At 27.7% G+C, this 24,336-nt stretch overlaps 2 protein-coding genes across 3 annotated transcripts; one reads left to right on the top strand and one right to left on the bottom strand.

The window, feature by feature from the left end:
- Positions 1 to 1,028: 1,028 nt before the first annotated feature.
- On the top strand, positions 1,029 to 5,570 carry LOC127243935 (double-stranded RNA-binding protein 2-like). Its single transcript, XM_051264181.1, has 4 exons — positions 1,029 to 1,556; positions 3,553 to 3,772; positions 4,290 to 5,107; positions 5,254 to 5,570. The coding sequence occupies exons 1-3, from the start codon at positions 1,311 to 1,313 to the stop codon at positions 5,069 to 5,071; spliced, it is 1,248 nt and encodes a 415-aa protein (XP_051120138.1). The 5' UTR covers positions 1,029 to 1,310; the 3' UTR covers positions 5,072 to 5,107; positions 5,254 to 5,570.
- Positions 5,571 to 14,880: 9,310 nt separating this feature from the next.
- Positions 14,881 to 17,313, bottom strand: LOC127243708 (auxin response factor 18-like). 2 transcript variants are annotated; one of them, XM_051263857.1, is made up of 3 exons: positions 16,846 to 17,313; positions 15,716 to 16,754; positions 14,881 to 15,600 (listed from the first exon to the last, which is right to left on the bottom strand). In XM_051263857.1, the coding sequence occupies exons 2-3, from the start codon at positions 16,718 to 16,720 to the stop codon at positions 15,010 to 15,012; spliced, it is 1,596 nt and encodes a 531-aa protein (XP_051119814.1). In that variant the 5' UTR covers positions 16,721 to 16,754; positions 16,846 to 17,313; the 3' UTR covers positions 14,881 to 15,009. The 2 variants fall into 2 exon arrangements, with proteins under 2 accessions (XP_051119814.1, XP_051119815.1); XM_051263858.1 differs by lacking the exon at positions 16,846 to 17,313 and having other exon boundaries at positions 15,716 to 16,827.
- Between the last annotated feature and the right edge of the window lie 7,023 nt (positions 17,314 to 24,336).

Genomic DNA, 24,336 nt, shown 5'->3' with positions numbered 1-24,336 from the left:
AGGTTTATTCAGTATGCACTTTCGGGTAACAGCTACGGATTTTCACGTCATAAAAAAAATATATAGAAAAATATACTTGTACTATTAGTATTATAAAACTCTAATAAAAATATTTTTGTAATTTTTTCTGTTATTCGTACTATATCTTGATATAATAATTAATATTTAAAAATCAATACGAAAAAAAAGTAAATGAGACCTAAGGCCGGACGGAGGTAGTATTATAGTTATATTCGACAATACATGTTAATACATAATATAATATATATTCTCCCTGTCCCGGATCGGATAACCAATTTGGTCGAAATACAGTATTTTATGTAGTGTAGATTAAAAAGTTATGTAATATTTTATTATTTTTTAATGATTAGTATTGATATTTTAAATATTTTTAGATATTATATGTCAATAAAATATATACAATATAAATATTCGATCAAATCGGCACAGTTTTGTGACAGTAGTCATATAAAAATACTATTTCCTTTATCTTTCAAATTTATTTTTACTGTTATTATCCAAATTTATTTTCGTTTATTTTTTGAAGTAAAAAAAATACTCCTGCTTTCTCTCTAAGGAGCACATTTTATTATATTTAATATTTAAAATATTTTTTTATTTGTATAATTATTTGTAGTATTATAAGATAATAATGAAATTATTTTTGTAATTTTTTTTTAATTTGTATTATATTTTGATGTAATAATTAATATTCAAATATTAAAATATAAAAGGAAATCGAACGAAAATAATATTATTTTTTTTTTAATTTATTATAAAAGAAAAAATTATATTTTTATTTATTTTTAAAAAAATTCGCTGTCAAATTGAAATAATTTAAACGAAAGGAGTAATATTTTAAAATTTTAGAAAAAAAATAAAAAGAGAAAAAGATAGAAGCGAGAAGAAACCGGAAAAAATGAGACTTACAGTGTGTATACGTATAGTGTATAGATACATAATATATATGTATATATGAGCGTAGCTGTATTTATGAGACTTTAAATCCTCTCTCTCTCTCTCTCTCTGTTTGTTTCTCTCTCTGTGTCACGTTGTATTTTAAGGCCAAAACTATTACTGCACTGCCAAAGTCCATTTTCTCTCACTAAAAACCTCACCGAAAACCTCCTCTGCCATATCTATCGTCAAATGCAGGCCGAAACCCTAACCACCGCCACCACCGCTCGATCTTTGCTGCAGCCTCGTGATCTGATGCATTCTCGCGCTTAGACGACCACCGCGCCGAGATTCCGGTGTTGTTCGGCTTGAATTTTTGCTCGATTTAGAGGGGATTCTGCTTTGCTGCCATCATGTATAAGAACCAGCTGCAGGAGCTGGCGCAGCGGAGCTGCTTCAATCTGCCGTCCTATACCTGCATCAGGGAAGGTCCGGATCACGCGCCGCGGTTCAAGGCCGCAGTTAATTTTAACGGCGAGACGTTTGAGAGCCCTAGCTACTGCTCCACGCTCCGCCAGGCGGAGCATTCCGCTGCTGAGATGGCGCTCAATGCTCTTTCTAGCCGTGGTCCGTCCAACTCTCTTGCCGCCAGGATTTTGGTGAGCTGTTAACGATTTTATCGTCTTTTTTTTTTTTTTAAAAAAAAAAAACCTAAATTAATTATCTTTTTTGGTATGTTTGATCTTATTTCTGCATAATCTTGTTCGATGTGTTCGTGTTGGGGAAATCAAAATATGTACAGTTTGTTTGCTTGACTGTGTTTAGGATTTGTGTTAAGAATTGCAGAAGAGATCGAAGTAAATAACTAGTTTATATCTCCAGTTATGGAGTAGAGAAAATGTGGCCATAGTTATAAATGCTAATGTTTATTATTTTATCTTTTTTCAATGTCTTTGAAGAATCTGAAGAAGAATTGGGTGTTAAAACCGGTAGTGAATACTTGAGTAGTTGCATTTGTTTCTTATGGTAATAGTTACTTTATGAAATTTAATTTGTCTTGGTTGTGTTGTGCCATTCTCACTTGATACCATATTTGGAAAGTTTAATTGATCATCTTGTTGTTGAAGCTCTTTTATGATGTGCTTTGAGTAGTGTATGTCTTGCTGCATATATGAGGTAGTTGGGTAGATATCCTTTATACGCCATTGTCAAATTATGAAGGTATGTCATGTATATTAAATGTGTCTACATGTTTTAATACTGAATGCTTCTGTTGGGAGATGTTTGAACTTTTGAAATATGATACGTATGGCCCTTATGCCGTCTAAACCCATATCTTTAACTACTAGTAGTAGTATTTACCTTTTAGCAGCTGTAATTGTGCTTTGAATGACTAATAAGCTTTTCCAAAGTTCACATTTTCCACGTGTTTTAGTCGTTCTTGGAGTGTGTAGCATGTTTTGGACGCACACGGGTAATGTGACCGTTGCCCATTCGGTTTTTTTTCTTTCTTTATTATTATTTTTGACCAATAAATATTGAAATCAAATGGCTGTGGGCCTATTGACAAATAGAGATGGTTTCTGATTTGTTTTTTTCCGGTTGATTGGTAACTGTTATGTTATAGGCCTCATCTCTGCACTTCCCACTCATGCATTCAGTGGTTTCGGGACACGTGGTGTGTATTGCCGTTTACTGTTAAGGCTCAAAATGCTTAACTTGATTAATGGCCCATGTTTTCCCAATGTGTTTTTGAACTCAATCAAAAGGCAGAGTTTGAGTTCCTCGATGTGATCTTGGAAAATATGTTTCCTTTTAGATCTTTTCTTGTAGATGATATAAAGCTTTTGGTGATTATTAAACTAAGAAGGGTTTTACTTTCGTTGAGTAAGCATTGGCGAACACGAATTACTGATCTACTCTTCTCAGCAGATGTTCGCCACATGAATTGTGCATAAATTCTGGTGGCCTGTGGACGAGCCGAACAAAATCCAGATTTTGTACATGGTTGATTAACCAATCATTGTAATCTTTGTATGATATCTAATTGTAGGATTTAATTTGTCACACTACTGTCTAAAAAAGATTTATAATTTTATAAATAAGCTTCACTTTTCAACTGAATCGAGTGATTCTAAGATCATATCAGGCGTAACAAAACAGGGTCCGTACCTGATAATCCCTGTTAATGTAAATAGTACAAATTTTAAGCCATGTATCAATGTTATCATATATATATATATACATGTATATATTTAGCTGTATCCACATTTAGCTGTTTGATTAGTATCATTACCCCATTCATACAAGAATTTAGTAGATAAATACTTAAAATAGTACTTAGTTATCCCATACCTTTTTACATTAACTACAAAATATTATCAGAACTAGCAACACATTTAATTTAGCTAGTTTATAAATAGTCATAGATCAGAAATTACATATTTGTTATTAAATTTGATAGATTGTTGACAACTACTTAGTAGCACATCATTTAAAGAAAAGTGGCAATAATTTATGAATAAACATATAGTTACCATTTAAGATAACATTTAAATTTCTGGAGAAGCAAACCTTCTGTGCCATCGTTTGCTGTCATGTTGAGGTTTCAAGTTCTATTTTAACGTTCACTAATGCTGTTAAATTGCAATACAGGATGAGACCGGCGTGTATAAGAATCTCTTGCAGGAGGTTTCACAGCGAGTGGGAGCATCTTTGCCTACTTATACAACCTTCAGAAGTGGCCTAGGACATCTTCCAGTATTTACCTGCACCGTAGAATTGGCGGGTGTTATATTTACTGGTGAGCCAGCTAAGAACAAAAAGCAAGCAGAAAAGAACGCAGCCCAGGCGGCATGGCTATCTCTTAAAGCACGTAAGTAACCATATTTACATAATCTCAATGCGGCTTAAATAGGGTCCATTTTATCTCTTACACGTCACATTTCTTTAATTGAAAAGTAAAATCTTGATGCTAGAAGCGTTCCTACGCCTGCCTAATTGATTCGCTTATTTTCTATAATGCTTATACTTTCTTTTAATTTAATCCTATAATTTATAGGCAGTGGCAAAAATAGAGCAATTTTTAATAATGGTCCTTGATGATGGGTGCTTAATAATGGTCATGTCACAATTTTCGGTCAACTTTGAATGTTTCTAGAAAAATGAAATGGATCAATCTATTTTTATTTATAGAGCTTAAATTATACTTGCCCGTATTACTGAGTACTGAATCGATCGTTCTTTTGAGTATGGTTTTTCAAAGCTCGCTGACCACTTTGGAAATGAAAACGGCGCCTCAACTAATTGACTCAGATAATTAACTACTACGATTATGTGTAGGTTGTTTGCCGTCGATTAATCTAACACTTGATATCATTTGTTCTTTCCAGTAGTGCAGCAATCTTATACACCGAGCGAGAAGCCCCACAAGGACGAGCAGGAGCATGTGACGGTGGCTCGCGCTCTTCAAAAGTACCTCAACAACGCAAAATCAGCCCGCGTACCCTTTCCCATAAAATTCCCTACCCTAAATCCGAGGCCGTCGAGCACCCAACCATCTCCACCCACCACATCGAAAATCCTTCCCTTGATATGCCCAAAAACACCTTACCGCAACAATGGAGCTGTTGCATTCCCCAAGACCATGAAACCAACTCAAACCCATCAAATTACCCCGCCCCTGCCGCCGCCGACGCCGAATCCCGGCCACTTCCCCGCCCCGGACACCCTCAAACACCGCCCCCAGAAGTCATTCCCCGCAGCTGGAGCCGCCCCCTACATCCCTGTCCGACACTGTGCTCCACAACACAACCGAATAGCTCCAGCTGTCACGGTTCGAAACACCATCCCTGTCTTCTCCGCCCCGCTGCTTCCTCACCCTCAGCCGTCTCTCGTGATGAGGCCTCCGGGATTGGGCATGGCGCCCTCCGTCTGCATCAGGCAAGCTGTTCCCGCTTTCGCTCCCACCCCTGTTATGATCGACGAACTCCCGCCGCTCGTCCCGCGCCCCGCCGTTCGAGTCGAGGACCCTCTCGGCTGCAAGTTACCACCCGTGGCACCGAAACCCGAAGCTTCGAAAGTTCAAGCCGAGTCTTGGATTCCCAACGTCGGCAAACTGCCCGCCGGCTTAAGAGCACCACCTTATGAAGACTTCAAAGATCTCAAAATATAGTCGGAGGGATTCGATCGAATGCGTGAAACTGCATATGTAGGTTACCTTCTTTTAAACCTTATCCCGTTTTTTTCGTGAATACTCAAAACTGTTAAAAAACAACCAGTCCTTTCGTTCCCGAGTGTTTTCCGGAACTAGTATAACTGCTTTTCTTGTGCTTCTGAATGGCTTGATCCAAACAGGTGCCTGTGATCGATGGAGGGACATGCATACGGGTATGTGATTCGTTGCTGCGATGCTGTCCCCTCCAACGGTAGAATATGCAGAAATCAAGCGCCCGTCTGCCTGCTTTCCAGGTACTATATTCGAAGCGCGCTATAATATATATATATATGTGTATGTATTGTGTATATATAGTCCATGATCCATGTGAGATGATTAGTAGCTTATTTTCTGCAACTTAGGTATAGCTGATTATATACATATAAATTGCTTGCATGGATTGCTGAGGATAATTGCTCTTCTTGTTTGTTTACTATTGCTCTTTTTTTCTTTTTTCTTGTTTTTTCCCATTCTTTCTTCTTATGCTATGTGTTGATTGTTTAAGATTGTCGTTTACCCAGTTAGGTGGTTCGGATCTGATCCATCGGGTATTCGAGATTTTCCGCTAGTAATTTTTGCTATTCCAACCCAAGTTTATATGTACACTTTTCTGGGTCGGATCCATCGGGTATCCGATATTTTCCCATTAGTAATTTTTGCTATTCCAACCTAATTTGTATGTACATTTTGCCGGGTTCGGATACCTATAGGTGGTTCGGATCTGATCCATCGGGTATCCGAGATTTTCCACTAGTAGTTTTTGCTATTCCAACCCAAGTTTATATGTACACTTTTCGGGGTTTACTTTAGGTGGTTCGGGTCCGATCCATCGGGTATCCAATTTTTCCCCACTAGTAATTTTTGCTATTCCAACCCGACTTGTATGTACATTTTTTCGGATTCAAATAACTTTAGGTGGATCGGACCGATCCATCCGATATTTTTCCGTTGGTAAATTTTGCTATTCCAACCTGAGTTTTATGTATATTTTTCCGGGTTCGGATACCCATAGGTGATTCGGATCGAATCATCGGGTATCCGAGATTTTCCACTAGTAATTTTTGTGATACTATATAAATATATATTTGATATGATGTTTTATGTACATTTAAATTGATTTTTTTTTATACTATATAAATATATATTTGATATGATGTTTTAAATAAAAAAATAATAATATTACTATTTGTGTAATTTTTTTAAAGTTAAAATTAAGTTTGTGATGGGATGGTTTAATTGAAATGTTATAGTAGTAGTATTTAAATTTTGTCTTTATTTTTTTAAAGATCGATTTTGAAAATACCTTTTAATATTTAAATTATAAACTAATGTACGTAATTTTTAATTATTGTTTTATTTTAACCTATTTTCACACAACAAAGTGACAAACCCACATACGCTCTAGGTATATATATAAAAGTAACAATTAATTTTGTTTTATTGAACATTTATTTTGGCAACAAATTAAAGTCGAGTTCAAAATAATTTTTTGTAGATTTCCACAACTCTAAATTATATATTAACTAACACATGCCATTGTTTTTATTTGAATTTGTCAATTATACGATCTATCGATTTCCATTTAATCTTACAAAGCAATTTCTATCGATTTTCTCGACTGCTTCGCTTCAATATTTTCCGGTGGATTTTCTCCGACAATTTTCATATTTGTTCATCATTTATATAACTTTATTCGTATCCAAAAATCTCTTAATATCGATCCATCATGCAAACAAGAAATTAAGTGGTCATGTCCCGTAAGGGATGGCTCGGTAGTGTAGGGGTTGAACCTGTGACTGTGAGGTCATGGGTTCAAACTCCCGACGCCTCAAGTCATCTGCCACATATGGTTCGCCCAATGTGACTTTTCCGTCGGATCTGGTTTTGTAGGGTTTTAGGTTCGGGGGTTTACCGAGTGCGCACTTTTGGATAGCTTATAAAAAATAATTAAGTAGCATTTTACATTTATTTGTGATTTTAAATATTTCTTCTTGTCACATAAAAGTATGTTCATTTGAATTTGACATCAATTTTAGTGTGGTTTGTATTTTTTGTCTTTTTATAAAAACAAAATAGAAAAAATGATTAAAAAGTGTAACAAGTAATATAATTTTAACTAAAAAGAAAAATGAGAATATTTTTTATAATAATGAATGTGAACTTATATATAGATATATATTATATTTTATGATAGATGAATTGTAATTTTGTACCATCCAACAATATACACTCTCTCTTCAATTTTTTTTTTCTACTATTTTTTTTAAAAAAATATAATTATACACTTTAATAAATTTAAAATCATATAATTTATTAAAAAATATTAATTTTACTTATAATATTTAGTTATTTTAATATTAATCTACAATTAATTTTATCGTACAATAATCATTTTATCAATACATTTTTTAATTATTTATTATTTATATTTTATCTAAATTCTCATATCTACGATGAATGGAAGACAAAATGTGGTATAATTACATAAGTACTTTATATTTGGAACACATTGCATTCATAAGTTATGTTCTATTCAAACATCCAATAATTATTACATTTATTTAAAATATTACATTCAATTTTTTTTATCTTTTTTTTGCATTTACAAAAATTTGAATTCAGACAACGGTAAAATACTTTGGATACCACAAATATATATACATATATATATATGGCTTAGTGTGTGTGTTGACCTAATTAAATTAACGACAAATAAAGTGGCACAAATTAAGTAATGTGTTCCCATGAAAATTACTATTAATTATTTCTGCTAAGGAAATCTTGACCTTTCCAAACATCTCTCCATTTCTTGGATCTTGCAATTATTTTTATTTATTTATTTTATTATTATTATTATTATTATTATTATTATTATTATTATTGTGTATCTTTGTGTAAAACACACTTATGTATATGCATATTATTATTGTTAATATATATATATATTTTTTTTTATCAAATTATTATACTCCTTCCATTTACCACCGCTTATCTATCCGTTTATTTTTTGCACGTAGATTTTAGTATATTAGTATTATATTGATATGTGGTACAATTGATATACATACATAAAGATTATTATATCCCTTAATATTTATGGTATTAAGTGGTGTTATTTGATGACATTTGTGTAATATTATATAAAGGGTGGGGTAATTTTATATTTTAGTGGATGGTACATTTACTTAAAAAGAAGAAATGGATACATTTGCAACGAACAGACTAAAATGACAAAATAGATAGATTGGCGGTGAACGGAGGGAGTATCAATTTTTTATTTTTTATATTATATTAAAATAAATTTTACATTCAAAATATCAAATCAATATTATTTATAGTATAAAAAATAATTATTTTAATTAAAAAAATTACTATCTATGTTCGGCTCTAAATATCTCATTTATTATATAAAAACGTAGTACAAATTAAAAAAAAAAAAACTGCAAAAATATTTTAATTAGTGTTTTGTAATAATAATAGAATGACATTTGTACAAAAAATTATACAAATATAAATATATTTTAATGTTAAGTATAATGACGCAAAATGTAAATTTGACCCTTAGAGACGGACAAATGGAGTATTATTTAAAACTCAAATACCAAAATTAAACCTGACAAACAAACAAGACCTGAAATCATATAATACTCCTCCCGTTTATTTTGTATACATATATATATATATATGCATGGATAATTATAAGATTAATGTAATTTTTATTTTAATTTTTATTGAGCAAAAATATATACATTTATATTTTGCTTGAATTTTGAGTATAGACAAAATATAGTACTATGTATGTATTTATTTCTTGATTAAACAGTGTTGTGAAACCCGCTATTTATCGAGTTTGTTTTGTATAAATTTTTGATTGAATTTAATAGTTTGTAAGTAAAGTTTCGTAAAACAACTCACACCAAACCACCGGACTATCTATTACAAGACGATTTAGTTCATTTATTTAATTTTTTTTTTTTTATTTTGAGAGGGGAAAGAGTTTATAAGTAGTAAAAATATACTCTTTCTGTTCTAATTCAAAAAAATATATATATTTTTTATCATTTTTGTTTACAAGTATTCATTTTTTTTTTATATTTTTTAATAAGAGTAATCGTATACTAATACTAAAATATCTCTGACTTTTATATAAATTACAAACATGTCAGTACACATATAATTAATTTAATATAAAGTCAAATGAAAAAAATGTCAAAATTTTTTAAACACTTATACTAATTAAAAAATTATTATTATTATTTTTTATCTATTATAAAATTCAAAAGATATTTTGTAGTGAGACAAAAGGAATTTTAGAAACATACAACCAAACACAATCATAATTTTGCAAACATGGAAAATAAAAGCGGGTTCACACTAAAAATATATTGGAAATTTCTTTTTATATAAAATATCAAATTAAAATGCTCATTTCGTTCCATAAATATAATCTTAATTGGGTTGAACACGAGATTTAAAAAATATTATTATTATATTGATAGTGAGTAAAAAGTATGGATAAAAGATTTTTTTATCCTGTATTAGTGTAAAAAGTAGTGGCAATTGTGTAATAAAAATTATATTTTATGGTGATATGATTATTTATGAAAATAAGACTATTGTTTTGAGACGGACAAAAATGGTAAAAACTATTGTATTAAGACGGAGGGAATATATTAATATGATTTTTTTCTCGGAAAAAATAAAACTCCATTCCGTCCCACTTACTAGTCGTTTTTGTCCGTCCATATTACACACCTTAATTTTCATTTTAAATTTTTTACTTTAATTTATTTTTAATTTAAATTAAACTAATTAGTTATTTTAATTTTAATTTTTTATTAATATATTTTTAATTATCCACTAATTAAATTCTTATATGGATATCCAATGTGGGACAGAGAGAGAAAGTGATATATTTTTGTTGAATAATGTAAATTTTGGTTTAATTTTTTTTTCTTAAAAAAATAATCCTTTTTTTCATTTAGATTTTTTTTTTTAAAAATAAATAAATAAATAAATAGCAATTAAATTAATTAATGAAAGATGCCTCCTCTTCTTCCTCACATTCAACGCTTTGTCCTCGTACACATACATTTCAATTAATTGTCCAACAAAAAAACTAATATATAATTAATAATTAATTATTTAATTAATTAATTGTGTAATAAAATGGTTTGCTTTGTGTTCACAAATGCTACATTTAATTTAATTTAATTTAATTAATTAATGCCAATTCCAAACTATTTAAAACCTCATTTTCTATCTTCGAGATGACAATTAATTAATAAAATCAAATTAAATGCTATGTTCTTTTAGTATTTTCTTATATATATATAAGAATTGCAATTTTTAATAAAAAAATTTACATCAAAATATCCTCCAAATAAAAAATACCAAAATAAAATTTAAAATAATACATTATGTAAATTAATGAAAATGGTTAATATTGAAAGGGGTTAAAATAAATTAAAGCAATATAATAAGAAGAAGAAAAGAAGAAAGAAAAAAAAGATGAATGTCTTATAAATTATATATATATATTAATTTATGAAATGAAAACATGCAACCGTTACTTTTCAAATAAATTTTATATAAATTTTTGGCCGAATTTAATACTCTGAAAATTAGGTGTGACAATAATCACACTAAGCAAACCATACGTGGCAAATAAGACCTGAATGCGTTGAAATTTTGAACTTATGATTTTATTTTTTTCAAATTTGACAATTTGAACTCTGCTTTTTTAAAAAATAAATAAAAATAAAAATACTATTCTATCTTACAAATTATTTCGTCAAATATGTTTTTATACAAAATTTAAATAAAAAATTATCAAACTGAACCCATAAAATAAAATAGATCCTTCGAAAACCTTTTTCCAAAAGTCTTTTGTCAAAACATTATATCAAATATCTTGAATTTATATATATATATATATATATAAATTATGTTTCAATAAATTAAACATTGCAATAACATGAATTGCATAAAAATGGGAAAAATTATCAAAGTAAAAAAAATTTTAGAATGTGTTAACCTAATAAGAAAATATATGTTTCTCAATTATATAACTAAAATTTATAATATATATATATAATATTTTATTTACTAAAAAAAAATCAATAATTCAATGGATATGTTTCTAAGTATCTGCCAGGAAAAAAAAAAAATTAAAACAAAAAAAATACCAAATAAATACACTTAATTAATTTTCAGTTTAAATAGTAGAAAATAATTTTTTTTTTATAAGTAATTGTAATAACTTCATAATAAAATTATTTTACAAAAATAGAAAAGAAAATAGCTTCATATTTGCAAACATTCTTGAAAATGGTGATAATATTTGTTACAAATTAATGTTATAATTTTTTAAAAAAAATTAAATAAAATTTGTCATTTGTTTTAAAGTTTAGTTTCATTCATTCCCAATAAATTAATTAATTCATCATCAATAAAATTATTTTTATCTAATTTCAGTGACCAAATCAGAAATGAGATCAGATTTGATAATCCCAAATAAGATTATGAATAAAGACTTTTGCTTAGTGTTACAATAAAAATAAAAATTAAATTAAATTAAAATTTTAAATTTAAGATAATCTCAGCCAGCTAATTCGTAGGATTGTTGTCTACACACGATCATCAATTTTATCATTTATATATATATATATATATATATATATAATATTTTTTTTATTTTAATAAAAAAATAAAACATTGATTGGTAAACAGTTGGATAAATTGACTTTATGTTTGTAGCAATAATTTATTAATTTAATTAATTAATTGAGTTTTCCCAAAACTAAAAATTAATTAATTTAGTGCATCAACACGGCGCAACCGTTGATTCTGGGCCGCCTGCCTCTCACGTGACTCTTAATTTATTATGTCCTAATTAAATCATAAATAAATTAATTAATTTACTGTAATATAATTTGGATATTATGTCCTAATTAAAAATCATAAATAAAACTATAGTTTGGGTTGTGTTTGGGAGGATATTCAAGGAATATTGATATTATGTTGGTAGTTGATAAAAAAGTACGTGGAAAATACTTTTTTGCCCTTGTGAGTATATTAAGTGTAAAAAGTAGTAAAAATTGATTAATAATAACGAAAAAAATAAGAATAATTTTATAGTAATATGGTTATTTATGAAAATAAGACTATTATTTTAGGACGGACAAAAATGATAAACAAGACTATTGTATTGAGACGGATGGAGTATTTAAAAATGAATAACAATTATGAGTATAAAAATTTTTATGTTTTGTGTGTATATATATATATATTGTTTAAATAGAATTTTTTTTTTGAAAAAAAATGTAAATTTATTTAATGTAGAATTTTGTAAGTGGAAAAAAATTGTGTAATATTTCTTTCAAAAAATTATTATGGATAAATATTACCAAAAATTTTAAAATTGTCTATATAAATATAGCTTTTTTTTTTTTTTTGAAAATTTGGCATTGTATATCTCTCAATAATATATACTTCATCCGTAATCCATATTTATTTTTACTTTTGTTTTTTTGTTATTTAAATTTATTCTCGATTTTATTTTTAATAAAAAATATGATTATTACTTTTTACTACTATATATTTGCCCTAACTTTTCAAAATTTATTTTTCTAAAATTTGTATCCGGTTAAATGAATATATTTTTTTTTTATGACTGAAGCAGTGTATTTTTAAAAAAAATATTACTACATAAAATACTTAAGTTTAATTATTTTTAAAAAATTTCAAAAATTTCAAAAATTCAAAAACATGATATAGGGAATTTTTTTTTTTAAAAAAAATAATTTACAAAAACTGATAAATTTAGATTAAGTTCGTGATTGTCAACGGGTCCCTCGACTTGAGAACCAGATGGAAATATAGTGGAAGAGATTACACGATGTGGTGTGGAGGTCCCGGGAGCTTTTAAGTGGAATTAGGAGAAGTGTGCATATGATTGACTTTGACCAACACTGGAGTGTGTTGTGTTGTCTTAAACAGACAGACACATGACATGAAATTTTCACACAAATCCCTAAATTTAATTTATTATTAATTATTATTATAAATTTATTTTAACTAATTTATTAATTATTACAAATATATTATAATAATTATAGAAGACCCAAATCCCAACTCATTTTAATTAATTTAGTTGAATTTTTTCATTTGCTTCCCCACTTGGGAATTTGGGTTCAACGCCCTTAATATTAATGCACAAAACATTAACAATAATATTATTAAAATAATAATAATAATAATTACACCAAAAATATTATCTCTAACATTATATTTATGTATCCAAAAATATAAAAATGTATATATATATATATTTTTTTAGTGTAATATGAAATTATAATATTTCATAAATATAGTCTTAATTGGGTTGGATATAGAATAAGAAACATTGATATTATATTGACAGTGGATAAAAAGTATGGATAAAAGATTTTTTTACTCTTGTGAGTGTATTAACGTAAAAAGTAGTGGCAATTGTGTAATAAAAATGAAAAAGTAGGGATAATTTTATGGTGATATGATTATTTATGAAAATAAGACTATTATTTTGAGACGGACAAAAATGGTAAATAAGACTATTATATTAAGACGGATGGAGTATTATTTAGTGAAAATGTCTAAGATGATTTAATAGGAGTTTTTATTTTTAAAAACTACAAAAATATAATTTTTTCTGAAAAAATTAGAGGTAATTTTACTATTTATATATGATTACTTTTATTATAAATCAAAATATATAATTTTGAATAAAATAAATGAAAATAGTAAAAAAAAATACATCGAATTAGAAAGGAAAAAAAAATACTTACATTATAAGATTATACTCCCTCCGTCCCGCGACAGATGAACTGTTTTGTTAGAGACACGATTTTTTTAGGTAGTGTAGATTAGTAAGTTATTAATAATAAGTTACGATATTAGTTTATTATTTTTATATGAGCAATATTATTGGTATTTTAAAAAATTTTAAAATTATATCTCGAGAAAATATATACAATATGTATATCATTTTGTAAATAATAAAAATTTATATAATACAAATAAATAAAAAATATTTTTATTTATTTATCATGATTAGTTTTATAAAAAATAAAGAGTTTTAAAGATAAATACAAAATTACATTAATTTAGGAGAGATATATAAATATAGGGCTTTGAGTGGATCTATGTGTAAATATTAAAAGTTTAATTAAATTAATTTATATTTGTTAAGTATTTTAAGATTGAAAAAATTGCCGAAAATAAAAAAAAAATTACCCATTTATGAGAAAAAATAAATATATTTATTGAAAATAGTAAAATTACATAATAAAAATATATGAAAAAACTAATATCCATATTATCATATTGCATCATTATTCATTTTTCCTTCTCTTTTAAATCATGTAATACCATTCTTTCAATTGAAGTTTTATATATAGTTATAGTGGTGATTAAAATAAGGGCACAATAATCTTATTTTATTTAATTTTTTCTCTTAAATTACAGTTGATTTTGTGTTTAATTAAAGCTCTCTTTATACAATATATTTTTAAAATTTTGATATTATTTAATTTTTAAAAAATATCATATCAAATATATATTATTTTACAAAATATTATACCAAATTTTACTTTTTATTATTTATGCACACTTGTTATTTGTTCTACTCGTAAAGCATAATATTATTAAGCTGCTATTCCATTTTCTTCCTAAATATCCAACGGAAAAAATATTTTAAATAAATTTCAAAAACATTCAACAACAATTCATAACAAACGAAATTAATTTAAATAAATTAAAAAAAAAACCCTAAAGTTGTAATAAAATCAACTTTACATTTGAAAACCCATCAAATTCCCGAAATCCGAAATCTGATCTGATCCAACCCGAATTTATTACGCTAACGCAAGCGCCGGAAACTCCCCGTCGGAGGACGCCTCCGGATAAAAGCTTTGAATCACACCCGAACCCGACCCATTAGACACATTCGCCGCGTTCTCTTCAGACAAACTATTGTTACTACCTGAGTAGCTTCGTTTAATTTGGTCCGCGGTAAGAATAGGTTGTCCGAACAACAAAAACATCGGTTCTCCTCTAGAAACCTCATTTTTCGCCAATTCTACCGTCGAGCTTCCCGCTTTCGACGACCGATTTTCGAGAGAATGCCCCATGAGAAACCTCGGGAACGGGCCCGAATAGTCGAGTAGCTTAAAATCGAACGGTTTGAGGCCCATATAGCCTGACTCGAATTGTCGAGTTTGCCTGGTTCCCTGTATGCCAACGGATAGCACATCTTCTTGCAAGTAACACGAGGGTCTGGGCCCAGGCCCGGCCCGATTGATTGTGATCTCGGGAAATTGAGGTAGCCGGGCCCGCTTTCTCGGCGGTGAGAAATGGACGGCGGCGGGAACGTTCGACACCAACTCGACTTGCCACGGGTTTACGCGCTTCAAGTTGTGTAGTAACTCCGGCTCGTCCCAGATAACCTATAAATAAGACTCTTACTGTTAAAAATCGAGGTGAAAAAGTAAATTTTTTTAATTTTCTTTATAGATATGATGTATTTACTCTGTGTGATTAGGGTGGATAATTTTGATTCACCTGAAGAAATCTCCAGGGTGAATTCGGGTAAAGGATCGGATCGTCGGCGAACGCCGACGATACGGTTCCCATGAACCAACTAATCCTCGACGAGTCCTCCGTCTCAAACGCCATCTTAAACCTCATCCCGGAGCTCCACCGGACTCCCATTGCCGCCCTAACGGAGGTGGCCGCCACCACAAATTCCGGCGTGCTTGCGCGTGGGTAGTAGACGACTTCGAACTCTCGTCCCCGCGCCGCGAGGGTGATGACGTCGTTGAATTCACTTCTCCGGCCAGTCCCGCCGCCGCCGGAGAATCCTCGGTAACCGCAATTCCACCCGCTACCGCCATCGCCGACGGCGACGAATCCGCCGCCGCCGCCCTTGGCGCGGCGGATACCGACGCAGAGATCGCCGTTCTCTGCTCTTAAGAAGACGATGGAATCTCCGGCGACGAGCTTTTTCCGGCCGACGAAACTGCTCCAGCCGGTGGTTAACAAATGCCGCCGCGGCGTCCCCCGGTAAATGTGGCGGAACTTCCAGACCTCGCCGTGGACATCCTTGGCGAGGATCGTCTGCACCGGCGGCTCCGACGTGTAGTCCAGCCGCGGGAAGAGCGTCTCCGCGCAGTACCGCGGCACAGAGAATCCGCCGCCGTTGTTCGCATCCGACTGCGTTAGTGTCTTCGCGAACGAATTCGAATTCGAATTCGATTTCTCCATCTCACCAACACTGTTCTTATCAAATCCAACAAATTCATCCCCAAATTCGTCATCCCCAGCCACCGGAACCAACCGAATCTTCGCGAACACCTCGTCGGACTCAGAATCGGCCAAATACTTCACAGAGGAAACAATACAAGGAATCAGAGGCGGAATTTTACCGAATCCGGCGAGATTCGCAGTCTCATTGGCGTGCTCGGCGTGACCTTGAGGGAAGTAATAAACCCTAGAATTTGGGGGCGGAACCTGCGCCATTCCGCCGGCACAGGCGAACCACAGCTGCGGATCCAAGCAATTTTCCATGGAAACCGTCGACAAACAAACAAACAAACAAAACCTGCGCAGAAAACGCCAAAATCAGAGATGAAAAGCGACATCCATGGCGTGAAATAGGAATCAAATCCGTGAAGCTACAAGTGAGTCATTACCAAAATCGAAACAAAAAATCAACAAAAGAACACAGCAAAGCAAGCAGTGATTCGACTCAGTATCAACAGGAACGCCTGCAATGAAAGAAATTAATGGCGAAATGAGAGGGAAGGAGGAGTGTGTAGGGGTTTTAGGCGGCAGAAATCACTGTTCTAGCAGAGAGGGGATTCAGTTGCAGGGAAAGAGAGAGAGGAGACAAGAAGAGGAGTGCCGACCGGATGGATGAATGGATCGAACAGAAGAGAGAATTGATTTTGACAAGTGATTGATGATTGCAGAAGGGAAGAGAAGAGAAGAACTCAATGGATCACCGTAACCAAAAACAACAGCAACAGCAGCAGGAGAGAGAGAGGTTCATCGTCATCTTCATCATCATATACATATATAGAGAGAGAGAGAGAGAAAGAGAGAGAGTGGCAGTTGCAGTTGCAGTGGCTGTAGCTGTAGCTGTGTCAGTGGTAGGGAAAAGCAACGTGTTTGGATATATATAATATATATACACTCCCTTACTTATCTCTGAATCATAAATTTTATTTATTCAATTTTAATTTTCGTATAAAGATTGTTGATTTTTTTTTTTTTTTTTTTTTACACGTAAAATTTTAAATATTAATATTCTCATTGTCTTATATTTATCTATCAATTTATTCTTTTTGTACGAAATTTTAGAAATATTAGTATTCTTTCTGTACCATAACAAGAATTTTATTTTTCATTTTTGTTTATCCCAAAATAAATGTATCATTTTTTAATTTAGTTGTATTACATACATAACATGATAAATACTCTTTCAAATTACAATATATTACATAAATGTCACTATTTTTATATTACACAATAGTAATAAGAGTATTTTCGTCTTTTTACTACAATACAATATAATATTAATATTAAAAAATTTACGTGTAAAAAACAAATGTTATTCTCTATATGGGACCGACGGAGTATTATATTTTGATATAGTAGAAATAAAAATAAAAAGACTAAATTAACCTTATTAGTATTATATTATATGATATAAAAGTATGTGTATAATATATTATAAATTGAAAAAGTATTTGTAATGTTAGGTAGATAGTACATTTACTAAAAACGGAAATTGATATTTTATTACAGGACATACCAAAATATAAAAATAGATATATTGTTATGGGACGGAAAGAGTATTATATTGGGTTGTAGTGAAAAAAATAAAAATATCTTTATTAGTATTATATAATATAAAAGTAATTACATTTTTGTTTGTAATATAGTGTAAGTTGGAAGAAATTTATTATGTTATGTAAGTTATACAATTACTAATTAGAAAATAGTGACCTTGTCTTTTGAGGGACGAAAATGAAAAATGACAACTTTTCAACGAGGCATGGGGAGTATTTTTGTGTCAATGTATTATTCTACTTTTTATTCTACGGAAAATATACTCTTTCCCTCCCAACTCAAAGTAATATTTTTACTATTTTCATGTTTCACTCCAAAGTATCGTTTTCCTATTTTATTAAAAATAATTATACACTAATACCAAAATACACTTAATTTTTACCAAAATTACAAATATACTATTACTTTTACATAAATTCAAATGACAAAAATATCGAAACATCTTACACCCTTCAACGAACTAATAAAATACTATAATTTTTTAACCAAAAGACCCATTTGGACCGGGACGGATAGAGTATTATTTAAATATAATATTTTATATATTATTTTAAACAATTTTTTATATTTAAAATTAATATTATTTTTATATAAAAATTAACATATAAAAAGTACTCTCTACCAATTAAAAAATTATCATTTTCTATTTCTATTTCTATTTGTCTCAAAATAAAGTTATCATTTTATAATTTTAAAATAAAGTTACTATTTTTTAATTTTGTAATTGTACTACTACTTACCTAATATAATAAATACGCTTTCAATGTGCTATTATTTTTATATTAGATAATGCTAATAAATGTATTTTTATCTTTTCTACTTCAATCTAATATAATATTAATATTAAAAAAATGTCATGAAAAAATAAACGACATCCTTTCAATGGAACGGAAAGCGTAACTAACAAAAAATTTTAAAGTTTTATTTTTTATATTTTAAATAATGGAAACGTTAAAATTATAATGTGTTTAGTTATCCATTGAATTTTTTAGTTGAAAATTGAATTATAAATAATTTATTTAATTAGCGATGGAATTTTAATAAAATATATACAATATAAATATTATTTTTTAAAAATAAAACTGTATATAATATAAATAAATAATAAAATATAAATATTTAGTTATAATTAAAATAAATTAACTTTGGAAATAAATAGAGAATTTGTTTATTAGAGAAAAAATATATGTAAAAAAATTTAAATAAATTTTGAAAGAATCCTGTAATATTTTTTTATAAATAAAAAATAAAAGCATAATGCCAACCCATATCGAAATGGCAACCAAACACAAAATAGATTTCGTTGGAAGAGAAAAAATGATAAATAAATCCTAATATTTTAATATACATAAAATAGAGTATAAAAAGTAAAATAAGGGTGTGTTTGTTCGATGATTTGGATTTTGGATTGAGATTTTAATAGTAAAAAAATTGAATTTGAATAGTTGTATGATGTGATATAAATAAAAATTGATGTGATATTTTGAATGTAAAATTAATTTTTAGTATAATATAAAAATAAAAAATAAATGTTTGATTTGATGTTTTTTAAGGAAATTTTTTTTTGAGAATAGTAGAAATTCTACAAAATCCCTGTTTTGGGTATATCAATTTCAAGTTGAGATTCCAACATAAGTTAAATAATTTGATATAAATAATTAATATTTTGAATATAAAATTAATTAATAAGAAGTATATATTTGATTCAATATTTTTTAGGAAGAAAAATTGACGAATAATATAGAAAATTGATTAAATAAGTTATTTAAGAAAATAAAATAAGTAGAAAATTAGTGCATAACTTAAATAAAATTGTGATTGTATAAAGTTGTTTTAAATTGTGCATAACTTTAGTAATGTGTTTGTTTTGTTTTTTGGGGTTTAGGGTTTAGGGTTTAGATATATATGTTTTTTTTGGATGGCGTGGGAATTCGCAGTCGCTACCCGAAAGTGTGCACTGGGTAAACTTCCGGTTGAACCTAATACCCTGCAAACCAAGTTTGACGGGAAAGTCAGATTAGGCGAACCATGTGTGGCAGGTAACCTGAAGCGTATAGTTAATATATAATACAAATAAATAAATAAAATATTTATTTATTAAAAAAATATATTAATAATTTATTTTTTTTAAAGTGTGTCATATGTATAAGAGGTTAAAATTTTAATTAAATTAATTTATATTCATTAAATATGTTTAAAATAAATAAAGAGTAATCTGTTATAGGATGGGAATAAAAAAAATGCTCCATCTATCTCATTGAAAGGTTGTTCATTTCTATTTTTGTTCGTCTCAAAACAAGATTATCATTTCCTAATTTAGTAATTGTACTATCTATCTAACATAGTAAATAGTTTTTCACATTATACTATATTACACATATGTCAGTACATTATATACACAATACTAATTGAAGTATTTTTATTTTTTTCACTGCAACCTAATATAATACTAATATTAAAAAATTTACGTGTAAAAGGTAAATGGTAACCTTTATATGGGACAGAAGGAGTAAATCATTTATGGCGGACTAAGGGAGTATGAAATATTAATATTCTTTCCGCCCTGAACAAAATATTTATTTTTTTTAATTTTCGTTTGTTTTAAAACAAATTATCTTTTTTTTTTTAGTAATTATACTAAGGGTTTGTTTGCCCAAACTTTGGTTGTAAATCTTGTGTTGGTCTGGCCAAGTCAGCATGGTGTTGATTTGACCAAGTTATCAACTTAACATATGTCAAATGGGTGACCAATATATGTTTATGCATATCTCAGCATGTACTGAATTATGATATAATATATATTGTATTATTATAAATATGTTGAAATATGTATAAATATATATTGGTCGTCAAATAGTATATATTGATTTTATCGGATCAACAACTTATCAATGCCCCCAAACTTTTTTTTTCAACACAATATGTAATACAATTCTTTTATTATCTACAAAAATTAACATTCAACATAAAATATTATTTTTATATAATCGATACAATTCTATATACTTTATATTAAAAAAATCAAATCAAATCAAAACACTAAACAAACAAACTCTAAATATCTAATACAATATTAAAATACTTTAACAATTTATAATATAGTATTACCCAAATTTTTTTACATTTATATTACACAATACCAATAAATTTATATTTGTATTTACATTTTAATCTGTACTATCTATAAATATAATACTAATATTAAAAAATGTACTTATAAAAAGCAAATTGATACTTTTTTTTCCGAGACACAAGTAGTATTATGTATCGACTGATTAACTTCTTGTAGACTGATAAAATTAAAACCGAAAATTTAATAGATTTTTTTACCTAGAAAAAATATCGAAATAAAATTATAACCAAAAGTAAACACCGTGAAAGGACGACGTAGTGACGTGTTATGATATTTTGAACGTTGTCGATACCTTTTCGATCGAGTCTTTTCTAATTTGCAGGTTGTTATATTCGATTAAAATTTTTTATCTAATGTGCACTAAAAAAATAACGAGTTTTGCTCTTATTTATTTATCTAATATATTTTATAAATTATATTGAAAGTGATCAAATAACAAGTATTGTAAAGTTTATAGACACTTTTAATTGAAATTTAATTATAAAATATTTTTTTGGAAAAAAAGAAGAAGCAAATTTCATATATGTTGTAATCATAAGATTGGCACTTTAAATTAATTAGTAGATATAATGTAATTTAATGGAAATTAAAAACAATAATCGGTTTATCCACTTAATATTTCTCAATAAAATAATTATTTATAAATATTATTAAAAATACAAATATACACACATTAATATAATATATATATTATCATTTATAAAAAAATCAATGATTCAAAACAAAATATTATTTTTATATTATCAAAGACAGATTTCATACTATACAAAAAAATAATAATAATAATAATAATAATAATAATAAATAATTTATATGTTTATCTTTCTAATTTTTTTACTATTCAAAATTAATATATTACTCCTATTTTTAATTAAAAAAAAAACTAGTATTGAAATCAAGATTTAAAATCAAATACAGAGAAAATGCATTCAACAATTTAATTTTTTAAAAATATTTTGTTACTAGTTATCAATAAATCTGTTTAAATGTTATATAAAATACTTTTATTATCTCTTATTGAATAATTATTTATTTATTTATTATTATTATTTTAAAAAAATCTCTATTAAATTACGTGTTACGTGATAAGCCAACAAGAAGACACATTAAGACCAAATAAAATGTGACAATAGTATATGTTATCATATAAGCCAGAAAACCTTGTCCTCTTTAAGGTAGTAATTACCATTTGATTATTTAATTATATTTATTAATATATTATAAATTTAATATATTAAAAGCGTGTTTGATAATTAGCTATAACTGGTAGCTGTTAACTGATTTAATTAGCTAGTTTGACTAGCTGATTCGATTGGCTGTTTGTATTAAAATGTTTGGTAAAACAACTGTTTGATATTAGCTGTTTATACGTAAAATGACAATTGATGATATTTTTATTTTATTTTTGTTTCTAATATATTCAATTATGCTATTTTGAGTTTAGAATGTTTAAAATTTTTTGTTATTAATTATTAAAAATTGTAAAAGTGTTATAAAAATATTTATTTTTATTACAGTTAGATTTAAAAAATAATATATTTTTATTAAAATATATAAATAATTTTTTCTATTGAAAATGATGTAAAATATAAAATAATAAATTTTTCGTGTATATATTTATTATGTTAGCTATCGATTAGTTTATTATATTTATAATTTTCAATAAATTTAATTTATTTAATTTATTTTTAGTATAAGATTTATATAATGTAATTTTAATATAAAAATAAATTATTAATATTTATATTTTTTATTTTATGTTGATTTTAATAAATTTATATATTTTATAATTAAAATAATTTTTTATATAAAAATTAATTATTTTAAATTTATAAAAGTAAAACTATAATATAATAAAATATTCTAATATAATTAATAAATAATCAAAATATATTTATTTGTGTAAAACGCATAATAAATTTTTAAGGGCATTAAAAAATAAAAAAAAATTACAGAAAAAGCTATTTCAAAACGTTGGGTAAGTTAACCTTTCAGAAATTAGCTTTTTGGGTCCAAAAAGCTATTCCAAAAAGCTAATTTACCAAACACTTAAATTAGCTTTTTGACTGATCAAACAGCTAAAAGCTGTTCAATAAGTTAAAAACTCTTCAAAAAACTATTTGCCAAACATCCCCTAAATCTTTTTATTAAATTACATATCTTAATACTCAAACTGAGTTGGTTGTTATATTTATGATAAAAATAATACTACTACGTCCGGCTTTAAGTGTTGATATTTGAATATTAATTATTATATCAAAACATAGTACGAATTAAAAAAAAAAAATTGTAAAATTACTTCAATTAATGTCATATAATACTAATAGAAGGACATTTGTATAAAAAAAAATATATATACAAATATAATGATATTTTTAATGGTAAATACAGTGATGCAAAAGGTAAATGTGAGCATTACATGCGGACAGATGAAGTAATATTATTTGTCCGTCAAGTATATATTCGTTTACTATTCAACATTATTCATTTTATATAAACTTTAATAAAACTATATTATTTTTATTATAAAATATTATACTCCCTCCGTCCTAGATACTATGTCTACGTTGCCGTTTCTGTCCGTCCCACGTACCATGTCACTTTCCTTTTTTGGAAAATGATTACACACTTTAACCTCATTTTAAATTTTTTAATTTTATTTTTTTAAATTTTAATTAAACTAATTAGTTATCTTAATCTTAATTTATAATTATTTATATTATAGGATAATTATTTTCACTAATACATTTTTAATTATCTACTAATTACACCCTTCCTAAAATACCATGTCTATAGCAAACACGGTATCTGGGACGGAGGGAGTATTAAAATATTATCTAAATAAAACACGAGAATTTAAGAGAGGTATAATTAGTAAAATTAATTACAATATAATACAAATAATTATAAATTAAGGTTTAGATAACTAACTAGTCTAATAAAAACGAAAAAATTATAAATTATAAAATTTAAAACAAAATTACAATGCATAGTATTTTTTCAAAAATGAAAAATAACATAATACGTAGAACATACGAAAATAAAAAATGTGATATTATAGGTGAGATGAAGTGAGTAATATTTTTGTAATAATATGTAAATTGTAGAAAAAAAAATAAAAATGATATTTAAGGTACCAATGTTTAATTAGTTAATAATAGTAAATTATGATATCATTTTATTATTTAGTTGGTAT

Source organism: Andrographis paniculata, unplaced genomic scaffold (assembly GCF_009805555.1).
Source record: "Andrographis paniculata isolate CXL003 unplaced genomic scaffold, ASM980555v1 Contig98END, whole genome shotgun sequence".
NCBI lineage: Eukaryota > Viridiplantae > Streptophyta > Magnoliopsida > Lamiales > Acanthaceae > Andrographis > Andrographis paniculata.
Note: the sequence above shows the minus strand (reverse complement) of the source record. Positions and strands in the feature narration are given on the sequence as shown.

Coding starts and splice junctions, on each gene's coding strand:
- LOC127243935 (XM_051264181.1), top strand. CDS start 1,311: ATGTATAAGAACCAGCTGCAGGAGCTGGCGCAGCGGAGCTGCTTCAAT. Junction 1,557..3,552: donor CTCTTGCCGCCAGGATTTTG/GTGAGCTGTTAA, acceptor ATTGCAATACAG/GATGAGACCGGCGTGTATAA. Junction 3,773..4,289: donor ATGGCTATCTCTTAAAGCAC/GTAAGTAACCAT, acceptor TGTTCTTTCCAG/TAGTGCAGCAATCTTATACA.
- LOC127243708 (XM_051263857.1), bottom strand. CDS start 16,720: ATGGAAAATTGCTTGGATCCGCAGCTGTGGTTCGCCTGTGCCGGCGGA. Junction 15,601..15,715: donor CACCCTGGAGATTTCTTCAG/GTGAATCAAAAT, acceptor TCTTATTTATAG/GTTATCTGGGACGAGCCGGA.